This window comes from Schistocerca piceifrons, chromosome 4, assembly GCF_021461385.2.
Source record: "Schistocerca piceifrons isolate TAMUIC-IGC-003096 chromosome 4, iqSchPice1.1, whole genome shotgun sequence".
Classification (NCBI taxonomy): Eukaryota; Metazoa; Arthropoda; class Insecta; order Orthoptera; family Acrididae; genus Schistocerca; species Schistocerca piceifrons.
In genome coordinates this window covers 344,023,755-344,049,699 of record NC_060141.1, presented here as the reverse complement: position 1 = coordinate 344,049,699, position 25,945 = coordinate 344,023,755, and the positions used below count along the sequence as shown (strand labels likewise).

The 25,945-nt window shown below is 37.5% G+C and overlaps 1 protein-coding gene and 1 non-coding gene across 4 annotated transcripts; one reads left to right on the top strand and one right to left on the bottom strand.

Moving 5' to 3' along the window:
- Positions 1–4,413: 4,413 nt before the first annotated feature.
- On the bottom strand, positions 4,414–17,128 carry LOC124794763 (RNA-binding protein 1-like). 3 transcript variants are annotated; one of them, XR_007016608.1, is made up of 3 exons: positions 16,548–17,128; positions 16,311–16,343; positions 4,414–5,604 (listed from the first exon to the last, which is right to left on the bottom strand). XR_007016608.1 is itself a non-coding variant. In XM_047258381.1 (2 exons), exon 1 carries the CDS (start codon positions 16,955–16,957, stop codon positions 16,568–16,570), a length of 390 nt encoding a protein of 129 aa, XP_047114337.1. In that variant the 5' UTR covers positions 16,958–17,128; the 3' UTR covers positions 4,414–5,604; positions 16,548–16,567. The 3 variants fall into 3 exon arrangements, 1 of the variants encoding a protein (XP_047114337.1); XR_007016607.1 differs by lacking the exon at positions 16,311–16,343 and adding an exon at positions 8,199–8,347; XM_047258381.1 differs by lacking the exon at positions 16,311–16,343.
- Positions 17,129–23,674: 6,546 nt separating this feature from the next.
- Trnas-cga lies at positions 23,675–23,749 on the top strand. Its single transcript has one exon. It is a non-coding gene; the product is annotated as a tRNA-Ser (tRNA).
- Positions 23,750–25,945: the final 2,196 nt, after the last annotated feature.

The following is a 25,945-nucleotide window of genomic DNA, read 5'->3' as shown; positions in this document are numbered from 1 at the left end:
TTGATAACACAATGTCATGGAGTTTCCTGCTACCCACACCTCACTAACCTACACTTTGAGGGCCAAAGCTTCATCTCCCAACTAATTGCAAATCCATCTGAAAGCAGTAAGAAAAAAAAAAAAAAAAATTGTGCAGTTAAGTAACCACAACGATATACGCCTCTGATTTCCTGTGAATGCAGATCATAGGGTGATTATCACTAAAATTATCATAATACATGAGAGGCAGTTCCCTGCAACACCAAAGGCACAGGCAGGTGGCAAAGTTTGTGATTCATATATTTCTCATATTGGGTGTACTTCCATTCAAGTCCTTGTTGCAAATCTTTGATCTTTTGCACTCTTCTATTTCCTCTCACTTCAGAAGGCAACATATACAAGGAGTACAACAATGTACACAGTCCTCCTCCCCCTAACAATTCTAGTCTCATCATGTATTGCACATTGTCAACATCGAAGATGTTGCCTGCATCTACCTGTAAATTGTTCCACATTCTTGAAGGCTCTCTTTCGTTATGGAAGTTGTAAAAAAGGAATTTATTTCGGGACAGGCAACAACAGTTGGTAACGTTGAGATTTTCAGAAGACTACTCTCGCTGTACGTATTCATGGTACAAGTGAACTTTTATTTTGGAGGAACTAAACATTTTCCTTGCTTGAAAAATATATGTGGTTGTTTTTCCAGATGAAACAAAATTTCTTTCAAAAACAATGTTCATGTCCACATTTTTTCTGTCCTCCATCAATGTTAGTGTCTTCATTTTTACAGCTATCATATCTTCCTCACAAAGACCAGAGCAACCCCCCCCCCCCCCCCCTTATTGCATTTATTTCCATAGGATCCAAATCTTCTGGTGCACATTGTTTTGTTAAATATATGCTACTTCACTTTTGTGACTACTTTTAATATGGTCTGATCATTCGCACAATTAAGACATTCAACATTAAATTGGTCCAATCCATACTAAATGACTCACCACCTTAAAAATGTGTGTACTTTTATTATACATTAGCCACCTGGACTGTAACGTTAATCAGCTGCTACACTTCTCATGCCATGAAAAACGAGCAATATATGGAGTACTCTGCTTCACAAAGAACTTCTACAAAATGCTTATCAAAATCTTATGCAACCATCACCATGTTACTACTGTAATGATAGTCACTATAAAATCAGGCACATTGCTCACACCAGATCATTCAAATTTATGGCAAAACAGCCTGCATAATCATAATATGAGTGGGCACACATTAAGCATGTTAACTAATTTTCAAATTCAAAGCATCAAACCACTTAATGGCTAGAGAACTATATATTGTGGAAAGGTGAATGGCCTGTTAAGAACAAGCTCTACAATGTTATACCAGAGCAAAAGACAACTCATTTACCACTCATTTGGAAGGCTGATCCCCAGTCTGTTTCTCACAACCAAATTTTGAGAGAGAAACTAGTTCTACATAAATGGGCTCTTGTCTTTCACTTTGCCTTACACTAATTTTTTCTTTGCCTTTTTTTTGTCACTTTCCAACCCTTCACCTATTACATCCTGTCAATGTTTTCTTATCTCTTTTTTTTTAATTTTTATTTTGTCTCCGTTTGTCATGTTCATTTCCAAACTCCACTCAGCCAACTTAGTTTTGAGCAATTACCTTGAACTTAATAATTATATATAGATCATTCATGCTCCATCACTCAAATCTGAACATTTGCAGTATTCTAGAATTAGAGTTCTAGTCTACCTTATGGACAATATTTTCAAAGATATTAGTCAAATTGGACAAAGACAGAGCAACAAATCAGCAGTTACCTTGATAAAAGCTTGTTTGCATACGACAGTATCAATAGTCAGCTTAATGTAGAAAGGTATCTTTACATCCATCAGCAGACTGGCTCCCAGAGGCAACCGAATACTTCAGAGAAAAGCTCAATTCATTGGTAGATATGTCCCTTAATTTACAGTCATTAGAAGAGCCCATCATCCAACAACTGACATGGTTATAGTTTTGTATGTAGTGGGCATGACAAGACATCCTATGAACCATTTTTAAATGTGGTCTCTGAAAAGTACTAGAACATACAGTTTGGAAAACCACTGGATCTAAATGCAAACAGATTTTTACCTTTCTGAGGATGATACTGAAATTGATACCAGTTTTACCACAGGGAAGCCGTAGCTGCAACGATTACCAAATTACAAAGAGTAAATAAAACATGCAGAAAGATTTATATGTTCAGTAAACTAATTATAGAAGGAATAGTACGACAGTTCAGTAATGAACTAAAACTTTTAGCTCAGGACATGAGCATGTAGATGATTATGGCTGAAGTTTAAAAAATGTACCATGCAGAACTGTTTGTGATGAGGGACCCTCCATGGTTGTCTGTCTGTAATGGAACTTCTAAAGACACGGAGGCTGCTGAAAAATGTGTGTTTAGATACAGGGTTATAGTCAGAGAAATGCTAAACAAAAGCCAATGTGTGAAACCCTCAATGACTACAGTAGTAGAATCTTAACAAAATATCTCTCACAGAACCAAAAGAAATTCTGGTCGTATGTAAAGGCGGTCAGTGGGCTCAAAGTTAGTATCCACACACACTTGACATGGGAAACAAAACTGGAGGCACAATCAAAAATCTGTAACTACATTTTCAAATGTACCTTGGTAAAGAAAACCTGGAACAATACATATTCCGGTACTGTTGAGAAATGGTTGAAATCACTAAAAGTGGACAGAATCAAACTGGAATCCTAAGATTCCACACAGTCTGCAGCTCAGTTAGCTTCTCTTTACTGCAATGTATTAATAATTATCACGTGGCCAATAGCTGGAGAATAGAAGAGGCCACACCAAGCTACAAGATGACTGGGAAAAGTGACCCAAAAAACTAGTCTTATCACACCGACATCCATCTGTTGCAGAATCCTGTAACACATTCTGAGCTGAAATGTAAGTTCTCAAAATCCCTCCTCCCTGCATGGTTTCCAAAAATATTGGCTGTGCAAAACCCATATCTTCTTTCATTGTCCTAATTATCATAAAAAAATGTTTCAGAAATGAAGCTATTTGACTACTGTAATGTGAACAGAAATGCTGGCAGACTTTTTTTCTTTGTTCTTACATGTACTGTGATACAACATTCGGAAGTAGTAGCTAACAAATGAATAATCTTCTTTGCCCCTTTTACCATCAATATGTCACATCTTTTTCCAAGAACAAGAAAGTATTTCATCTCTGATTACATCAGCTATTATGAGATTGAACCTGGAATGGTAATTGTTAAATAGACACCCCCTTCCTGCTCAAATTTGTTTAGGCACATTACATTGCAGTCTCACTCTCTGCAGTTATGCGAGACTGTACTGATTTCTGTAGGGACTGCTCTTGTACAGTTGAAGCACATAAAATGCGAATACCTGAAGACATGCATGGAGAAGCAAACAAAATATCCATGATTATCAAAATGGAAAAAATGTTAGTACATATTAACCTTGCAACAGTAGTGATGGTTGGATGATTTTATCAACTGACAGCAATGGGGCAAACTGCACAACAGAATTGGTCATCTTTCCAATCTGCCAGAAATAATGTAGGGACCCCTCTGTTGTCAAATGTCATTTTGTTGTAACAAATATATACTCCTGACTGCACACAGAATTAAAATACTGAAACAAGAATTATTCTACAGAATAACAAGTGCTGCATACTTTTAAATACCTTTATTAAAACACGTATTTGATTACATGAAGTAGAAATCACTCATTTCCAGAAACTGAACTTCACCTGTGGGCACAATAAAATAAAAATATATCAGGAAAAAAGTGCAATTGTGAATATCAACCTGGACAGTGGCATCAGGATCTTTCAAAGAGTTGAATTAATGAAGGGACACACCACATTTTTACTAATCAATGGTATATAGTACTTACACTACCTCAGATGTACTTACATTACATATTAATGTTATTTCATAAGGTCAATAATTGAAGGGACAAAGATTGTCACATACAGACACACACACCAAAATGTCAGTTTTTTGACGCTAAAATTTCAATAGTCTAGTTGATAAATAACATTCTTCTTTGAATGAACTTTATATTTAATTCTTCCTCCTAATTATCTCACTCAATAATCAAGCAACTGTTTGCTTCTTCATAACTATACAAAAGAATAACAATATTTACTGGAATGTAAAAACTTTTAATACCACATAGGTTTCTTGAAAGAAAAAAGGTAATATTCTACATATTTACTGTGAAAGCTATGATTACTACTACATCACTGTGTTCTGAAATAAACTGCAACAAATTAATGAGGAAATGTGCTGCACTATTATTCAGTGGTAACAGCAAGCACATACTGGTAAGAATTACTAGGTTGTTTTCATGTTTAACACAAGTGACAAGAACAGCTTTAAGAAGATCCAATAAATCTTTTCGTTCAATCTTTATTTTCGAAACTTTGACATGGATTTCAAACAAGTTACAGATACTTAGTATAAAGACTTTTCACAATTAAGAGAAATTATAAATGGATCAAACAGGGTGCCAGGTGGAAGAGACATTCTGCATCCCAGATATGAGCACAGAAAATGAGAAATTATAACAATTCTGTTCCATTAAGAACAAAGTCACACTTTAAAAGCAACAGAACAAACACGGCTTCAGCTGACAGTAAATATAGTAATTTCATGTCCATCCCTGAAAATTAATCCCTGATGGAAGAGATGCAATTAAGTTTTGCAGTGAATAGCCAAGTATATTATTAATAAACACTTTTATATAACCTAGAGACACTGTATTGATTTTGTATACTATTACTTAGTAACAGCAACAGTACTACCTACTTATTACACAGCTAGTGGGATACAAAATTGGCATACATATTCATGAAAAGAACTTCACTGAAACAATAACCATGAACAATTATCCTTAGACACTCCGTTTAATTAACATTTACTGGGCTGCTGGTATTACAATGTACCAACTTCTTTATACTTTCATTATTAGACAGACAATGGCACTTCTTTGTGAACACAAATATCAAAGTAAACCATTCCCCAAGAAGAAAGAAGTTTGTGCTTCATAACTATGCTTTAATTATTTTAATGTTGGTGAGCATAAATCAATATATATGCATATATCAAACTTTTGACACCTGAAAACCAAATTACATTTAGAACATTGCAAATCTTCATCTCCTGAGTACTTGAACACAGGAGAGGGGGCCACTATGTTGGGCAAAAAAACAAGTGCTGTGGAATGTGTATTAGCATGCATTTACAGTAACAGTCATACTTCATGAGATGCCAGAAAGCATATATGGAGTAAACTGAGGAAGTGTACATTCTGAACTGAGATGCGATGATGCATACAAAACTGTGAGGAATATTGTTGAATGGACCACCACAGGAGCCACATGGTGCAGCCTGTTAGTTTCCTAGTATTCAAAGCTCTGAGAAATTGAAGTTTGACAATGTTGTATAAGATTTTTGCTTTCAGTGAACGACACATGCCTCCTGGTAAAAGCAACTACTATGGGTTGTCCACTTTTTCTGTTGGAGATGTATGTCGAAGCCTCTTCATCCTGGCAGTTTGATCAACCTGCAGAGAGAAAATGAATGATAAGAATGCAACATAATTAACTTTTGAACATCCTACATCTCTTTTTTCAGTTTAGATTTTACTGGATAATGGCCTTCATTCAACAACTTGTGAACACCATGTTATAATTTCTGAACATGTAACAACATAGTATGTCTATGTCCAATATGTAAGCTTGAATGACCCCCACAATGCCTTGGCCAACGTGCGTAGATGTGATCAAAGCAAAATAATATGAATTACATGAGGCACTAAACAGCAGGTTGGCACATTTTAAAGTAAATCTACTTTTCAACCCCCACCCCACTTAAGATCATAAGTCAGTCTACATGGAGCAGTTACCAACAAAACATTATCCCCTCTTGTTAGTCTTGTCACCAAAGTAATCACTTCAGTTTCTGCCTTGATGTGATGGAAAGAATACATGAAACAATAACACACCAAGGCAGAAACTTAAGTGATTACTTTGGAGATGGCACCAACACAGGGGAATATTCTTTTGTTCTAACTGCTCCATGTACACTTGAACTTTTTTACATAAAGGAACTGCTGACAAACTGAAAAAATCTGCTCCACAACAAAGAAACACTAGCATGGGTACACTAGGATGGGTAGTACTTTATAAACAAATTCACATTAGTGGAATGTAAATAATGAGCGGTACACAATAACTCACACTAAATGTCCAAACTACAATCAATGGCAATGTTATGTGGAAGGCATTACTATCAGACGGTGTTGCCATTCATAATATACTTTTGGTGTATAACAAAACAAAGACCCCTTCTTGCTTGATATTAATTGTCCAGTGTCAAGAAAATCACGTTTCACTGGCCTTCAAACACACAATGGAATTTGTAGTTTTTGCCAGACTATATAACATGGTTTCATGTGCACATTATTTCCCAGAAACAGATCTATGACTTCATTATTTTTACAGGTGACTAATGAAAATCATTGTAAATTTAAGCAGTGAGCCACAATAATACGGTACATGTCCTCTGAAGAACATTTTCAAAGTTAGGACTGAATACAATTGTTTCCAACAGAGAATCTCGGCTCTGGAGGACCCATTGGTTAAAGTGTTTTTTTATATAATGGCCTCAGAGTAATTGTCAGCACAAACCTGCATCTATCAATGTTAACAGTGATAACCAACACAAATGCACCTCTCCATCAATATTTATTTTGTACTTAATTTGCTCACATGAAATAGAACACTCACAGCTACACTGCACATTATATATGCTATGGTAGCACCAACTAAAATAGTGATGTATCTAAATGTTATGCATGTACACGTTTCATTACCATTAAAATTATATCAACAGATCTACTGTTTTACTTCATTGGTTAGAAGATGCAAAGAACTGCATTTCTTAATTCTGTGATGACAGTGGAATATTGCATTTATGGATTCTAAATGTTAGTAGGTTGTAATATTTAAGCATTTGTTAAGTCTATGAAAGCCAATAATACAATAATCTTCTGCCATCAGGTATATACAATGTGTGTCTCAAAAATAAGGGCCAATTGGCTGGAAAATGTCATATGTTGACAAAAATTACACACTTTTGCATGGTCATAATCATTCTTAAAGCACTTCTCATGTCACAGAGACGAAACACTATTCTAATTTCACTGTCTGTCCCTCACAAGCAAGCTACATTCAGTTTCAGAATACTTTTTATTTTGATATTCTGGGCTATATGAAATTTGTCGAAGGAATATTACTCAGCTTCCAAAACGCAGTTGCAAAACTTTCTGGGCATACTGTCTTGAACTTTTAGTAAATGAGTGATGAAACTTATGCACTGTTGTTCCAACTAGCTGTCATATGGAAGTGGTTGTTTCTTCTCCACCCATGTGAATTATTTCACTTTTATGATTCCACTACTTGCTAACAACTGCAAATTCCAATTTTTTGAGAGCATCTTGAGCATTTTAGATTTAATCTTTCAGTTTCTGGGTAATAAGAAGTATCATAAGACACACCAGTAAAAAGTCCATAACAAGTGAATTATGAAGCAACAGTTACCCAGCATTTTTTAAATCTTAATTTCTTATGCCTACAAAATAGCCTCACCACATACACTGCCTCTTACATTTGATGATGATCTTGTATTTTCACAGCCAATTCACATTGCTGCCATGCATAACTGAGGATATGTGGTTATTTACATCCAAGGATTTACACGTACTACTGTGAGCTGATCACTGCAGTCACTTTCACATCAATTCACCATTACTTTTGAGACATGCCTTGTATAAAACAATTCCATGCATGTTTCTACCTCTGAGTAACAGCAAAATTATATGAAGACCATTTTTCACTTAGAAGCAACAAACCTTTTTGCTCAGGGTGAGCAGCTTAATTTCTGCATACAAACCCCTTTTAAAATCTGACAAGATCACCATTTGCCTTCTAGGCAATGTTCCAGGTGAACAACAGTAAATAGTCAATGGTGCTTCAGCATCAATTCAAGCAGCTTCAATGCTGATGAACCATCAACCGATTTTTCAGGTTTTTATTTTAGACTGCACGATACTGCATTAGCATAATATGTAGCACTGTGCTTTCACTGAGTACTGACCTTCAGAGCAGGAAGCAGTGGAAGTTGTCACGTGTGAACAGACGCACTGCTTACATCATGTGCCTAACTACTGTGAATCATGGAATGAATTTTGTTATTCCATGTGTGACCAAGTGATATTCTTGCGCACTCCCTGCAGATACAGCTCACTGTAATCATAAACTGTATCATACCACCTGACGACGGAAGAATACAGCAACTACAACTTGTTTGCATTTGGCTCATTTCGCATTTTATTGCCCACAAATAAATGCTGCATAATGTGGCACATTTTGAGTTACTGCACAGTAGACATCCTATGATGATTTACATATATAGGTAATTTGGTGGTATGTACTTAAGCATACAAGACTCAGCCCAGCTATAGTATTTCATAAGATAACCTTGTCAATCAAACTCATTCTTACAAATTGGCAAGTACCTAGCACCCTAACATTCACTATCAACAGGTCAAAGTATTCCTAGCAGCTTAGACTATTATGAAACTGGTACAAAACAGAATATTACAGAAAAATTTTACAACTTCTTGTATCAGCAAGATTAAATTATATTATCAAGATATTTGATACATGAATGAACAAACCTGTATACTATTGCATAATTTCAGTTTCCAACAAAAAGTTATCCGCATAACAATTTTTTCCTAATTATGTTGCTTTATTACTAGTAGATTATTTTTGTAATTTATTTTAACAAGGAGTACTGTTAACTTACACTTGTCTTTATTTTTATTTACTATGTACTGAAGAATCAAGACAGAATACAGAAATGAACACTTTGACGAAGGTACGGAAAGTGCTACTACTAAGTCCATAGTTTAGGCACATTGTGTTAACTCTAACCTGAAGTGTGGTTTGAACATAAGATGTTTTATTCCACTCAATTCTAATGAAAGTTATGAATGATGTTCTTTCTCGGCACAACAGCCACAAAAAACTTACAATTTAACTATGGAGTTTTACCATGATGCAACATGACATATACTTGTTGGATAAGTACTCATTTTGATCAGCCCAGCTTCAACCTAAGCTAATGTTCTAACAATTATCAGTGGCTCACAAATGCAGACTGCTCTGTATGGGATCTGGATACTGTCATTTGAAACTGACACTGTTCTGCCTAATTATTTACAATTTCTCGTTATTTCAATATTAATGTGCAGAGCTATTATCTTTGGTACTGAGAATTCTTCACCTTCAATGTAATCCAGCCATGAAAGAGGTAACTTACAAAATCCTTGTTTGACTGATTCGTGAGTAATGCTATTCCATAAAGGACTTAACCCATGGATCAACAGAAAAAAAACTTTTGTGATAGGTTTAACTAGTAAATTTTCATTGGCAGAGTATACAAAAAGAAGTGTCGCAGAGAGGTTAACCTGTGAAATTATGAGAATTCACATTTTATGAAGAGTCGAGCATCATCTTACTTTCTAACATACGTAATGGGAAGTGATCATGATTGTAAATCATGGGATGATTTCATACAGTGTTGATGATAATCCTTCCCCTGCATTGTTCACAAACAAAGGAACAAGGAAGGTGTGGGAAGATAATGATACTCAAAGTACCAGCTGCTACAAATCGAAATGTGAGGAGCATAGTTGATGGCAACCATCATCAGTTTCAATGAATTCTGAGAAAGGTGGGGGAACAAAAATTCTTGATCAGCATAGTTATCAATGGCTACCACAAAATAAAAAGTGTTAAGTGCAGATAATGACTGAAAAAGTGTGCTGTACATTCAAGTAATCTGAAGATGGGATTGATAATCATGTCAAACATACAGTAGAGAGTGTTCTTGTCAAGAGCAATTTTAACAGGTGGATACCACACTGCTAACTACACAAAGCATTTGGAGTTATGAAAATGTGTTCTTGACAGGCCTTATTTCATGAAGTCAATATGTGATACTTCATAACTGGTTCGGAAATAAGGGTGAACCAACTTAATATAAGGCAACAAAAACAGTCTTCCACTAAGTATTAAAAGGATAAAACGAAAGTTGGCACTCCAAGTCATGGGCATAGATATCTGTTCCTAGAGATGTTTATGCCAATAACATTTTCAAACTAAATTACTCTGGTGGAGCAGGGGAAAGAAAATTATGGTGGGAAGAAATCTAAAATTTAACTTTTGTTGCTAAATTTGCAATAGACAGCAGCTGCTTGAATCACGATGGGAAACTGGAGAACATTCTAGAATTCACCTACATTACAGAAACCACAGATGTTTGCAAGGGAGCTACATTTTGAATGTGCAACTGTACTGGACAAATGCCCCCAACACTCAGCATTTACAGAGGGTAGTTTTAAATTCATAACATTAGCCTGCATTGTAACGAGTCATAAACCCTAAAATAATGTTTTTACTGTCAATAACTACAACATCCAACACTTCAGAAAAACCTAGTACAATGGCAAGATTTTCACTTCAATGGTTGTCACTGAAACTGACAGCTAATGCACTTTAAGGATTATCATTTATGGCTGTTCAATTGAAAGTTTCTACATTCTGTACTCCATTTTTGTGAAAGGCATGCTTCACGCAGCTGACTTCTAAATGGACTACTAAGGACGTGTGCACAATACATACTTGCAGAATACCAATGATCAACTGAATGTGACAAGCATACAGTTTTAAAATCCTGAGTATGTAGAAGACTGCACATGTACTATGGCATAATCTGCTAACATTGGAAACAAATGAATACTCTCAACACTAACATATAGAGTTCATTTCTTGCTCTTAATCTTCATCTTATATTCTGATATGTTTTTGAGACACACTGCAAAGCCTGCATGACAACTTAAGTGCTGTTCAACGTGGGAGATCAAATACCAAAGGAACAAATATTTTTACAACAAATGGACAAACAGGATATAAGCAAGCCATTTAATGAAAATTGTTTCAACAGTTAAAGAATTAACTCTATTGAAGGAAAACACTTTTGGAAGTTTTTCAAACACTTAGGAAGAAAACAGGATGAAGTATAAAGGTAACAGGTGCTATGTACTGGCTTCCACATATTGTTTGGTGTGTACGTGTGCGTGTACACGTATATATCTTCGCAACCAAGTAAGTGCTAATGCTTTGAAATATCTGCAAAACATTTCTTATTCCTTCACAACTAAGCAGTGGTGGGATTTGTCAAGAACATCCACTATTAATTTTACCTTAGTCAATGAACTTATTGCTAGTTTCTTAATGCTGTTAATAGCTCCTGGATTTGTAAATAAAGTCTCTAAATCTTATTTTCACCACTCAGTACTGAGCAAAGCAACAACATTCCATTGACATTCTGCCAAGTACGAACAAGCACCACCTGATAATGACACTTCCTACCATTCCGTAACATCCAATGGGATTGTCCTTTGCACTAAAAATATGGATGCCAAACTGTACAGCTGACAGCACTCTGAAGAATTTTAATAAGCTTTACCTCAAAAACTTTTGGCTTCACTGGTCGAGCCATCTTATAAAAAACAGCCCTCCTAAGAATATTCTACGTACACAAATGGAAAGTGCTGAGGTAACAGAAGCAATTGTGTTCATATACCACGGATTTTTTTCTGTAAGAAATTAAGTTTAAAAATCTGATTCTAAATAAGAAGCAAAATGAGAAATTATAAACTTTTTGTAATTCTTCCAACACCTTGCAAATTTTTCACACAAATCCCATATAATAAAGACTGGAGAAACACTACAGGCTAAAATTGAACAGTGCCTGGTACAAAGCATCAAATTTTTGTAAGTCATATGCAGCAATGTTTCACACTCATTTGTTCAATCCACTTGTCATGACCACCTAACAATGATGTTTAACTCAATGGTCTTTGCACCCAACGTTGCTCTCCGAGTATCTCCCTTGTTCCCAACTACTAATAGTAATTAACAATGCAGTTTTCCTTGCTGCATCAGATGTGAGACAGTGATATGATACATATATTACATTTGTCATTTTAACACCTTGAGTAGTCAAGACAACAGCTCAGTGTACAGTGGAGTGATTTAGCTGTGCATAGGTGCCAAAACAAGATACAAAACTTCCTAGCAGATTAAAAGTGTGCGCCCGACTGAGACACTTGTCCACAAAATTTCATATCAGCACACACTCCACTGCACAGTGAAAATTTCATTCTGGAAATATTCCCCTTGCTGTGGCTTAAGCCATGTCTCTCCAATATCCTTTCTTCCAGGAGTGATAGCCAACGTGTTTCGTTGAAGTGTGAAGTTAGGAAATGTACTGGCAGAAGTAAAGCTATGGAGATGGGTTTGAGTTGTGTCTGGGTAATACAGCTGGTCGAACCCTTGCTCATGAAAAGGCAAAGTACGAATGTCAGTCCAGCACACAGATTTAATCTACTAAGAAGTTAATACCAGAGCCCACTGTACTGCAGAGTGGAAGTTTCATTCTAGAGATAACTAAGATTCTGCTTCAGAGTGGATTCGAGCACACAAAGATTTTAGAAAGAAATATGACTAGAAAGAATGAGCTTAAAAACAAAAATGAAAGCAGCAAAGTACTAATGAAGAAAGAAAATCAGCTGTCAGCAAAAACTGATGGAAATTATTGAAGATTCACAGTCTAAAATGTGAAATGCCTAAGGCAACAAACGTTAACTTTTTCCTCTATATCATATGCATTACAACAATTCTCCAAGTTTGCTATTAAACTTCTGATACTATAAGGTTATTCCATTCAAAGCAAGCCAAGACTATGGAATAATATACATTCGATACTGGTTCACAAATCATTCCAGTACTAAAGAGCACGACCTGAAATCTTTATGCGCATAACTTTTCAAAATATGGCAGGCAGAAAAACTAAGCTCCATCTGACTACAAAATTTACTTAAAGTAATAAACAGAAACACCATACTGTACCAAGTGGGTTTTTACTGATGTATCTGATACATCTTTTTGAATTTCAAATCTCACATTTAATTTGAGAGAGTGAGAGAGAGAGAGAGAGAGAGAGAGAGAGAGAGAGAGAGAGAGGGCTAGGAGGGAGGGAGGGGAGAGAGAGAGAGAGATGGGGGTCAAACAAATTCAAAATATTTTGCATCATACTGTACACAAGAAGCTGCTTGTCTGGGAAATAAGTGTGCAAAATCTAAAAATAGTGCAATAAAGGGATGGGAGGTGTTCAGCAGGCAATTTGAACCCTTTATTCTTTTTAATAGCATGACATTTTTCTGCTTGCTCGGGATAGTGATGATGAGGCAATTACGTCTGCAGTAGCTCTTAATAATATCACCTGAGACACACAGCCACAAAGTATTTTATGTGAAACATTAGACTTCCTCGGCCTGCCTTCATACAAAATTTCAGATCACACATTGCATCATGGATAGGAGCAACTGATTAACTCTCCTTGGCTGTTGAACAGCATCTGATGGAGACTAATCCAAAAGCCATAATCTACATTGTATGAACAATCTAATACCAATACACTGCAGCCTCAAGAAGTCTTGAATCTTTATTGTATTAAAGACTAACTTGTTATACATTTATCACCAAATGTATTTCATAAGCAAGTGTGAGAGAAGTTATTAACTGAAGAAACCATAGGAACAATGCAGTCCTAATACAGAAAGGGCTTGATATGAAGCAGAAGACATGCAATTACACATCAGACAGTACGCTCTGCAAAATAGTGCTGCTGTAAAAAGGCAAATATTACACTCACTTCCTGCCAAATAAAATACATCCCAACTTATCACATGAAAATGCAGTAAGCAGCATAAACCAGATAGCTAATTACATGAATAAACACAATTACAGTACACGTAGTTAAAGGGAATCTGCATATGCCTTGCAATAGAAAAGTTATAAAAATATGTTCTAAAGACTGAACATACTACAGGAACTAATTTTAGTTTACATGAAAGTAGAAAATTTGCATCTGGAATCAGTTGAGAGTGAAAATGTGAAAGGATAAACAAGAATGGGGGTGGAGGAGGGAAGGGAAGACGAAAGACAGTAATGTAAAAGGCTAAACGCATTCATCAAGCCCTACCCGACAGTGCACAAGTCTATAATTAAAAAGGAAATTTTAACAAAATTGTATAAAACTTATTTACATCCATTTTCCTTTTATTACTTGGACAATTCTATAGGTGTGCTTTTCATTCTAGTGACTTGTCTCATGCAATTCCCACAATAGATTATCCTGTGCAAGTCTCTTCATCTCCCTTCAATTTCTGCAACCTACATCCATTTGAACATGGTTCCCATATTATTCCCTTCAACCCCTGCACTTCCCTCCATCACCAAATTTACAATTCCTCCCTGCTGCCTCAGCACGAGCCCTCCCATTTGATCTGCCATCTGGTCAAGTTGCAATTAAAAAATCACCCCCTCCCCATTAGATTCAGTACGTATGCGTACATTCATCATTCTTCTGCAGCAGATTTCCTAAGCTTTTATTCTCCTCATCTGAACTGTTTATTCTCCAACTTTCATTTCCATACAAGAATAAGCTCCAAACATACTCCCAGAAAATACTTCCCAACACAAATTAATATTCAATACTAAATTTCTCTTCCTCAGAAATGCTTTTTGTGCTGCAGCCAGTCTGCATTTTACATCCTCTCTACTTGAGCCATTATAAGTAATTTTGTTGTCCAAACAACAGAACTAATTTTGGTATGCTTTTCTAATCTAATTCCCTCACCATCACCTAATTTAATCCTTGTTTACCTGTTTATGTTTACCACACAGTGCCAGCCCCCCCCCCCCCCCCTCAATTCCATTTGACTGCTCTTCAAACCACTTTGCCTTCTCACACAATTATGATGACAAACCTCAAAGCTTTATTGCTTCTCCTTGAACTATAAACACCTATTTTTTTTCACTGCTTGCTCAAGACACAGAGTGAAAAACAACATTACAACACAGTTCACAAGACAAGGAAAATGGTCTGCTTTCAATCTTTGTCTGTATAAGCTGAAATAAGTTTACTATACAATTTGACAGATTAACTGCAACCAAGCAAAAAATGAATGGAACTAATTGTGTGTTCCTTACTCTTGTTTGCAATAAATGTTGGACAAAATGCAAGGACGAGTTTGTGGAAAATTGAGAACTTGATTCATGAAACAGTAACATTACACAATGTATGTCATGGGGTAAAAAATGAAAGTGCAATACAACTGAGGAATGTTGAAAATATCTATGCTTCCTTAACTTTACATGAAAGGCAGCATTAGACCCAAACATTTTAATAAAAGATAATCTGAAGAAACTTTCACAAAATACAGTATCACATTTATGAGATGTTTCACAAGTCAGAGCTAGGCTCCAGCTATCAGAAAAGTTTATTCTGAGATCTGATACAAATGTAGGGCTTTTACAACTCAATGTAGACAACGAAAATGAATGTATTCGATACATCTAAAGCACTCAGTCATTACGAAAATACATACATTTATCATCACTCGTGAACAGTGCATTGAACAGAAAAGGTAAACATGCATGTCAAGAATATTTTAGAGGTGTATAAAATTCCACATCTATTACCATTTCCCTTTAGACACACACACACACACACACACACACACACGCACAAGAAAGACAATTACCATCATTTGTCACAAATTCTTACCTTTTTAAATTCATCACTTATTAATTGCTATGAAGATTTTTCTTCTACCCCACCCCTAAGTCGTGATTACGCTGTTTTACGTAGACTTATGGAATTCACAGAATTCGTTATAGTATTCAGTAAGGGCAATCATTCTTACTGTACACTAGCTGTATTTTAATTACCGAGATATCGTGAATATTCTGAGAAAAGTATTCTTTAACGTAATGGCATGAGTCTTCTTAAAGAGGACAATACAAAAACGTTATCTTCCGTCGATTTCGTCAAAACTCTTACCTGTAAAGCTTCAAAAATTTCTCATACATCTTTCCATTCCATGATATATCTACAATAATATGAATTCATAATTACAAAAAATATGAACAAATGAACATATTAAATGTCATTAAAAGTAACATCTGAAAACAGCAAATTTAAATCCACCAACTCAAAGTATTCTGCTCCAGATCTTTCACGAAAGACAACAAACGTAGTCCATAATACAATGGAGATAATTAGGCCTACCTGAATCGGCTAGACATTTCGCCATGCTGAACGCTGAAAGAAAATACTGTTACTTTGTAGGCAATTTTTCAACATATAACAACACGTGTAAGTAAACATGCGGACACAAAAATGATAATACTGTAACAATGCAAAAAAAGGTATTACAGGAATTCCAGTCAAGGTCACACGACAAGTTTAACAAAAATTAATTTTAATGGTATCTCACCACGAGAGCAAAAATGAATAATTGCCCACCTGATTTTTTTTTTGTTAGTTTATCTTCTGTCTCGTGAATCTCCACGAGAGCGTCTCGGTGATGCACTTCGGGATCTGGATCGGCTGTACGAACGACGTCGTGGTGTTCGTGATCTTGAACGACCACGACGATCACCACCGGCACTTCTTCGGCTTCTCCCTGTTGACATCTCCACCCTTACGCGGGAGCCACACATTCTAATACCGTCGAGACCCCGAACAGCATCTTCAGCGTCTCTCGGGTCTTCAAACTGCACAAAGGCAAACCCAGGTGGGTTTCTTGCTAGCCAAACATCTCTAAGACGCCCATACTTACTGAAAGCGGATTCAATTTCATATTTGGAAGCGCTACTTCCCAGATTTCCCACAAACACTTTGCATGACAAATCCCAATCTCTGTAGCGAGACATATTGCCGATTGTTTTCTCTGGTGTATTATAAATTCGGTGGATTTACTCTTTAAATTTACCACCACTTACTCGAGAGACTAAAATTTCAAAAATACCCCTTTACAATCACTCACGAGACGCCATTTACCCAACACCTTTCGACACAGATAGAATTCGCTTCACACAAACAACCTCTGCCAAAGATATTACTTGTGAGAACAAAGACCTAAACGGACACTTGAAATGTAAAACTTACCTAACGTTTCCAGTTAATAGCCATCGCACATTATACATTTAAACTTTCAGAATGTGCTTTATTCTTGATTATTTCCATTTAAGATTAAAAAGGTCGTGCGAGAGAGATTTGTGCTATTCCGGTAAATTGATTGATTTAGGCGGGAATTTTAAAATCATAATTCGTCATGGAGGCCGCAGAAATAGTAACTGGAAATATCTAGAAAATAATAATGTCAGTAACGGGATTCATACTGCACCAACTCAAAAGAGACCTATATTAAATTCTAGGATGCAGTAAAACGGCGGCATACGGGGGCTCTTATTATTTGGAATCACGGATATTCTACGAAAACTTCGTAAAGTCATCAAGAGTTGTGGTGACTACTTGTTAATTGAAAACAATCTGCAATGAACCTTGAACCATAGGTTGTGAAAATAAGTTTTAATACTATCAGTAATAATAACAATAGGGTAAAGAATGTGTACGTCATTCTTCTGTGTAGTAACGGGATCACAGATTTGACTGAAATTTTTAACAAACATTTACTGTCAGTAACCCAACAAATTGGCTGTAGGCCCTCTGTTGAGGAAGCTATGACTTTATGTCAGGATGCATACTCCAACATAATAGCAGAAATGTACGTTAATCATATCACTGTAGAGGAAATTCAAACAGTCATCTGGTCTTTAAAGTGTAAGAACTCTGCAGGAGTAGATAATGTATCCAATAATTTATTGAAATTTTAATGTATATGGATTAGTGATATTCTGTGCCATATTTTTTATGCTTCATTTCAACAAGGCATTTTTCCTGAAAGACTCAAGTATGCCATTGTGAAGCTCCTACACAAGAAGGGTGATAGAGCCTTCTCTAAAATTCTAAAAAAAATTAATGCACAATAAAATTACTGAACACCTCATAATGAACACTTATCAACAAGAGCCAGTTTGGCTTTCAAAGGGGCTGTTCAACTGAGGATGCAGTGTATGCACTTACAAATGAAATACTTGAATGTCTAAATCAAAAAATGATAGGAATTGGTGTTTTCTGTGGCTTATCAAAGGCATTTGATTGTGTAGATTACCACATTCTCATGCAGAAAGCCAAACTACTTGGAATAAGTGGTGTCACAGGTAACTGGCTGCAATCTTATCTTCAGGAAAGAAAACAATGTAATTTTAAACAGCTCAGATGAGTCAAGGGATATCTCCGCTCAGTCTGAATGGACTTCTATTAGTTGTGGTGTGCCTCAAGGCTCAATTCTGGGGCCACTGTTGTTTTTGATGTTTATAAATGATTTACCATTGTGTGCAAGCCTGCCTTGCAAATTTACCCTTTTTGCTGATGATACCATCGTCTTCATGAGTGGAAAATCAGATGTTAATTTCGAGCCAGATAACAATATACTCTCTGAAGTGACTAAGTGGTTCAGTGTTAATGGTCTCTCTCTAAACTCAAGTAAGACAAATTTTATCCAGTTCCATAGAAAAACAAAAAAAGTGAGAGAAATAAATGTAACATGTGGAAATCAACTAATAGAAAGAATGGATGTGTCTAAATTTCTTGGAGTACATATTGATAGCAAAATGAACTGGCCCTTCCATATACAACAGACCCTAAAAAAAATGAGCTCGGCTATGTATGCTATCAGAATGATGTCTTCCATTGGAGATTTAACCACTATGAAGTTCACATACTATGGGTATTTTCTCTCCATTATGTGTTACGGAATTATCTTCTGTGGAAATTTAGCTTTGGCAAAGAAATTTTTGTGGCCTAGAAAAGGGCTATTAGAATTATGTGCAGAGTACCCCCTAGGACATCATGCCGTAACCTTTTCAAAAAGCTGCAAATAATGACCACTGTATCCCAGTACATATATTCGCTGATGTGTTTTGTAATTAAGAACCCTGCACAATTTCCATCAAATAAGAACTATCACAAATATAATACAAGAGGGAAAGAAAATCCTCATTGTGAACTTAAGAACCTGATAGTTGTTCGGAGAGGTGTCAAATGGTCAGGAACAAAAATTTTTAACCATCTCCCTGACCAGATAAAATGATTAAGAGAAAATGAATCTCTTTTTAAAGCAAAACTAAAGGAATATTTGTTAAATATGTCTGTTTATACATTAGAAGAGTTTTATGATGCAAAAAGGGAAATAGCATTTAGACAGAGTTATCCATCTTGTTAACAAAGAAACGTGCTTGCAATTTTTCTCCAAATTAAAACATGAAATTTTGTATTAACACTCATAGAATTCTGCTGTTATATGTACAATATCTGTTTTTCCTCTAAACTTTGTATTAACTATGTGCAGTTATGTAGAACATTTTTTATATATTTAATGAAGACTGTTTTGTATCTTTTTGTATGTTTGTTGTTTTGTTTGTTTGACTCGTTCCACATCTCATGTTACGTGGTCACAATACGAGATCTATGGAACATGAAATAAATAAATAAATAAATAAACTCATGAGGGCCATTCTACTGAAACTGCTATTAAGCTATTAAGTTGTTCAGTAAATGACTAGTTTAGTTCTAATTTAAGAAACTGAATGCAGGAAGTTATTCTAGGCTATTTGAATAGTACACAGAGGAAAACCACATCAACTGTATGGGGAGAAATTACACTTGGAATTCCACAGGGTTTGATTATTAGTCCCCATACTATTCTTGCTTTACATTAGAGATTTGTCATTTGACTCAGGACGCAATATTAGCACCTATTGCATATAATACAAGCAATGTTGTGAAGCTGAACAAAGAAGCATCAATGAAGAAAATGATAAATGATTTTTTTAAGTTACTGAATGGTTTTTCATAAATGGGCTAGCTTTAAACTTTGAAGAAACACAATTCGCCCTATACTACACAGTCAAAAATATCGCACCTCCTACTAACCCAGTATATCAACAGAAATAACAAACAAGATAGAAAATTGTTAAGTTCTTATGTGTGCATACTGATGACAACTTAAAATGGAAACACAAATAAAAATATGCTAAATCACTTAGGTTTACCTACGTTTTCCATATGAATAGGGGATATGAAGTCTTTAAGCTAACATATTTTGCATATTTTCACTCAGTGGTGTATTTTAAAAGAATATTCAAAAGTAACTCCTCAATTAAGAAAAAGTATTCTATGCATACAAGTAAATAATAAGAATTGTTCAAAATGTTCAAATGTGTGTGAAATCTTATGGGACTTAACTGCTAAGGTCATCAGGAGCTAAGCTTACACACTACTTAACCTAAATTATCCTAACGACAAACACACACACCCAAGCCCGAGGGAGGACTCGAACCTCCACCGGGACCAGCCACACAGTCCATAACTGCAGCACCTTAGACCACTCGGCTAATCCCATGCGGCAATTAGAATTATGTGAGTAGTTTACGCATATGTATCTTTCAGGCATCTCTTTCATTAGCTGGAAAAGTTAACCGCTGCCTCACAGTGCATCTACTCACGTATGTAATTTGTTACTATATCAATAATCCAACTAAGTTTGAGAGTAACAGAGATATTCATAGGTACAATGCTAGAAGGAAAAATGATCTGCATTACTCTTTAATGAATCTGACTTTGGTAGAGTAAAGGGTGAAATATGCAGCTATAAAACTTTTTGACTGTCTATCCATGGAAATAAAGTGCCTGATAGGTAGCAGAAATGTTTTCAAATGTAGGTTAAAGAAGTTTCTCCTTGACAATTCACTCTACACCATAGAGGAATTCTTGAGAGGGACAGTTAGTCATTTTTAAAGTAAAAACCTTTTGAATGGCTAGCAGGTACCCATAAAAATAATATTTTTAAAAACATTTTTTTAGTTGTGAATAAGGGTTCTACATTTGTTCTGTTGACATACTGCACATCATAACACACCTTTAGTGCATCAAAAAGAGCTATGCCTGACTAAATCTTGACAACATGAATGAAAGGCTGTTCAAATGGTTCAAATGGCTCTGAGCACTATGGGACTTAATTTCTGAGGTCATCAGTCCCCTAGAACTTAGAACTGCTTAAACCTAACTAACCTAAGGACATAACACACATCTATGCCCGAGGCAGGATTCGAACCTGCGACCGTAGCAGTCGCGCGGATCCAGACTGTAGCGCCTAGAATCGCTCAGCCGCTCCGGCCAGCTTGAAAGGCTGTCTATCAGTTACTAGCAAATAATGCTTTTCAGTCACTTAAATTCCTTTTTTATCATTCTTATAATAAACCAGGACTGTAGTTAGTGCAGCCCTAATTCACTGTTACATCTGGAATCAGGGTAAATCATGTACAGAGAATAGATCACCAGCAAAAGATCACTTGGTTTTTGATAGTCTATGAAGCCACATGACCATCAGACATTAATACTGAAATGGCTGGTTCTTGTATGCAGGGAAAACTTCAGTTCACAAGAAAATATATGAGGAACAAGGAGCTGACTCACAAACTTCCAGAAATTCAACATATATCACTTGATAAAAACGTGAGCAAGTTCAGAGCACTCCACCTGTCACAGGCCATGGTAGCAGAAGTACCCAGAGGAATTGTTTCTGAGACTGTCAACCACAGCAGAGCACTGCTGCTAGAATCAATGTGCCACAACAGTACAACAGGATGACACATGAAATTTGACAAGCCGAGTGGATTGCCACAGTGTTGGTATCATAGCCCAATGGCAGTAGCAGTGAGAAGATGATGGCATAGTATGGTTGGTTGATCCAGTAAAAATGGTAGAAAAGATAAAGAACAACTTGAAAGTGCTTAGAAAGGTTTGGTGAGTATCTTGGAAGTAGGAGGCTACTTGAAGAAAGACCATGAAAGAGGGTATTCGAAAAACAGTAAATGTTATCAGAAAATCTCTTAGAACAATGACATACACCTTAGAGAATCAGAATGAGGGAAACAAGGAGCCTAGAGACAAGATTATGGAAGCAAAAATGGCAATACACAAAGGTTAGAAGGCAACCACCCAATGGGACAAGTGGTTCCATTTGTTGGCACAATAAGCAGCAGCCAGAGCTCAAAGACATCTGCTGGAGCAGAGAAAAATAAGTATAACAACCATAAAGTGTTGAGCACCAGTCAAATCTAGAGACATCTACTAGTATTACACAAAAGCCACACATAGTTGCAGAATTAGGGATGCTATCTAAGGAGCCAAACCCAAGATTGTAAACAAAAACCACTCCCTATCAGAGCTATCAAGTAGGGCAGAACAGAGACAGCAGCAGCAATGAGTCAAGCACCAACGAGTATCCTGAGACATTTATTAGTGAAACTCGTAATTCACTCACAAATGCAGAAACGGGTGAAAAAAATCACTGAAAAAGTCAACATCAGTTATTACAGTCCATAATGTAAGTTATTTCAAACACCAAGAAGATAATAAAAGAATATCTACATCTACATCTATATCTGTACTCTGCAAACTATTATGAGGTGCATGACAAAGGGTATGTCCCACTGGACCATTCATTAGGTTTGCTTCCTGTCCCATTCACATATGGAGCACAGGAAGAATGGTTGCCTGAATGCCTCTGTGCGTGCAGTAATTATTTTAATCTTATCCTCATGATCCATATATGAGTGATACATAGAGGGTTGTAGTATATTCCTGTAGTAAGCATTTAAAGCCATTTCTTGAAACTTTGTTAATAGACTTTCTGGGGATAGTTTATGTCTATCTTCTAGAGTCTTCCAGTTCCGTTCCTACAGTATCTGTGTGACACTCTCCCATGGATCAAAAGAACATATGACCATTCATGCCGTCCTTCTCTGTATGTGAAACTTCCTGGCAGATTAAAACTTTGTGCCAGACCGAGACTCGAACTCGGGACCTTTGCCTTTTGCAGGAAAGCTTCTGTAAAGTTTGGAAAGTAGGAGACGAGGTACTAGCAGAAGTAAAGCTGTGAGGACGGGGCGTGAGTCGTGCTCGGGTAACTCAGTTGGTAGAGCACTTTCCTGCGAAAGGCAAAGGTCCCGAGTTCGAGTCTCGGTCTGGCACACAATTTTAATCTGCCAGGAGGTTTCATATCGGCACACACTCTGCTGCAGGGTGAAAATCTCATTCTGGAAACATCCTTTCTTTCAGGAGTGCTAGTTCTGCAAGGTTCGCAGGAGAGCTTCTGTAAAGTTTGGAAAGTAGGAGATGAGGTACTGGCAGAAGTAAAGCTGTGAGGACGGGGCGTGAGTCGTGCTTGGGTAGCTCAGTTGGTAGAGCACTTGCACGTGAAAGGCAAAGGTCCCGAGTTCGAGTCTTGGTCTGGCACACAGTTTTAATCTGCCAGGAAGTTTCATATCAGCACACACTCTGCTGCAGGGTGAAAATCTCATTCTGGAAACATCCGCCAGGCTGTGGCTAAGCCATGTCTCCATAATATCCTTTCTTTCAGGAGTGCTAGTTCTGCAAGGTTTGCAGGAGAGCTTCTGTAAAGTTTGGAAAGTAGGAGATGAGGTACTGGCAGAAGTAATGTTGTGAGGACGGGGCGTGAGTCGTGCTTGGGTAGCTCAGTTGGTAGAGCACTTGCCCGCGAAAGGCAAAGGTCCCGAGTTCGAGTCTCGGTCTGGCAAACAGTTTTAATCTGCCAGGAAGTTTCATATCAGCACACACTCTGCTGCAGAGTGAAAATCTCATTCTGGAAACAGTTCTAAATACTTTGAATGCAAATTTAATTTCATGCATTTCTAATAGAACTGATTATGTAGATTAGCATATCACTTGTTGGCAGCATATTTTTTAGATGAATTACTCTGAATTCGTTTATGTAATCATCTATGTCAATACTGCACTACTATTTGTGCAGTCCTCTATGTCATTACAGTACTATTATCTGCGTTGTTATCTGAATTTTAGTATGTAATTATTTGACATGTGGATGTCCTTTTTCATGTATCTGCTTATACACTCCTGGAAATTGAAATAAGAACACCGTGAATTCATTGTCCCAGGAAGGGGAAACTTTATTGACACATTCCTGGGGTCAGATACATCACATGATCACACTGACAGAACCACAGGCACATAGACACAGGCAACAGAGCATGCACAATGTCGGCACTAGTACAGTGTATATCCACCTTTCGCAGCAATGCAGGCTGCTATTCTCCCATGGAGACGATCGTAGAGATGCTGGATGTAGTCCTGTGGAACGGCTTGCCATGCCATTTCCACCTGGCGCCTCAGTTGGACCAGCGTTCGTGCTGGACGTGCAGACCGCGTGAGACGACGCTTCATCCAGTCCCAAACATGCTCAATGGGGGACAGATTCGGAGATCTTGCTGGCCAGGGTAGTTGACTTACACCTTCTAGAGCACGTTGGGTGGCACGGGATACATGCGGACGTGCATTGTCCTGTTGGAACAGCAAGTTCCCTTGCCAGTCTAGGAATGGTAGAACGATGGGTTCGATGACGGTTTGGATGTACCGTGCACTATTCAGTGTCCCCTCGACGATCACCAGTGGTGTACGGCCAGTGTAGGAGATCGCTCCCCACACCATGATGCCGGGTGTTGGCCCTGTGTGCCTCGGTTGTATGCAGTCCTGATTGTGGCGCTCACCTGCACGGCGCCAAACACACATACGACCATCATTGGCACCGAGGCAGAAGCGACTCTCATCGCTGAAGATGACACGTCTCCATTCGTCCCTCCATTCACGCCTGTCGCGACACCACTGGAGGCGGGCTGCACGATGTTGGGGCGTGAGCAAAAGACGGCCTAACGGTGTGCGGGACCGCAGCCCAGCTTCATGGAGACAGTTGCGAATGGTCCTCGCCGATACCCCAGGAGCAACAGTGTCCCTAATTTGCTGGGAAGTGGCGGTGCGGTCCCCTACGGCACTGCGTAGGATCCTACGGTCTTGGCGTGCATCCGTGCGTTGCTGCGGTCCGGTCCCAGGTCGACGGGCACGTGCACCTTCCGCCGACCACTGGCGACAACATCGATGTACTGTGGAGACCTCACGCCCCACGTGTTGAGCAATTTGGCGGTACGTCCACCCGGCCTCCCGCATGCCCACTATATGCCCTCGCTCAAAGTCCGTCAACTGCACATACGGTTCACGTCCACGCTGTCGCGGCATGCTACCAGTGTTAAAGACTGCGATGGAGCTCCGTATGCCACGGCAAACTGGCTGACACTGACGGCGGCGGTGCACAAATGCTGCGCAGCTAGCGCCATTCGACGGCCAACACCGCGGTTCCTGGTGTGTCCGCTGTGCCGTGCGTGTGATCATTGCTTGTACAGCCCTCTCGCAGTGTCCGGAGCAAGTATGGTAGGTCTGACACACCGGTGTCAATGTGTTCTTTTCTCCATTTCCAGGAGTGTATATGTTAAACTGTTTGCCTCATGATCATCTACATGTGGCTATTACTGAAATAACATGACACATTCTACATCCTAGCAATACATTCACGTCAAGGATCCACGGAACTTGAAAATAAATAAGTAAAATAAAATAAAATAAAATAAAATAAAAGCTCTTTTCAGATAGTACGTCATTATAGATAGCTGCATCACCTTTGAAAAGCCTGATTTTACTATTAATATTGTCTGTAAGGTCATTAGTATACAACAGGAACAGCAAGGGTCACAACACATCCTCAATCCAATCACAAATTTCACTTGATGACCCATATGATTGTAGTTTTGACAATTTATTTATTTATTTATTTTCTGTCCATATAACAAAAAGTTGTCTGAAAACTTTGTCAGGAAAATTTAGATTACATTACACATATACAGTAAAATATTTACATTCTTTCACAA

Coding starts and splice junctions, on each gene's coding strand:
- LOC124794763 (XM_047258381.1), bottom strand. CDS start 16,957: ATGTCTCGCTACAGAGATTGGGATTTGTCATGCAAAGTGTTTGTGGGA.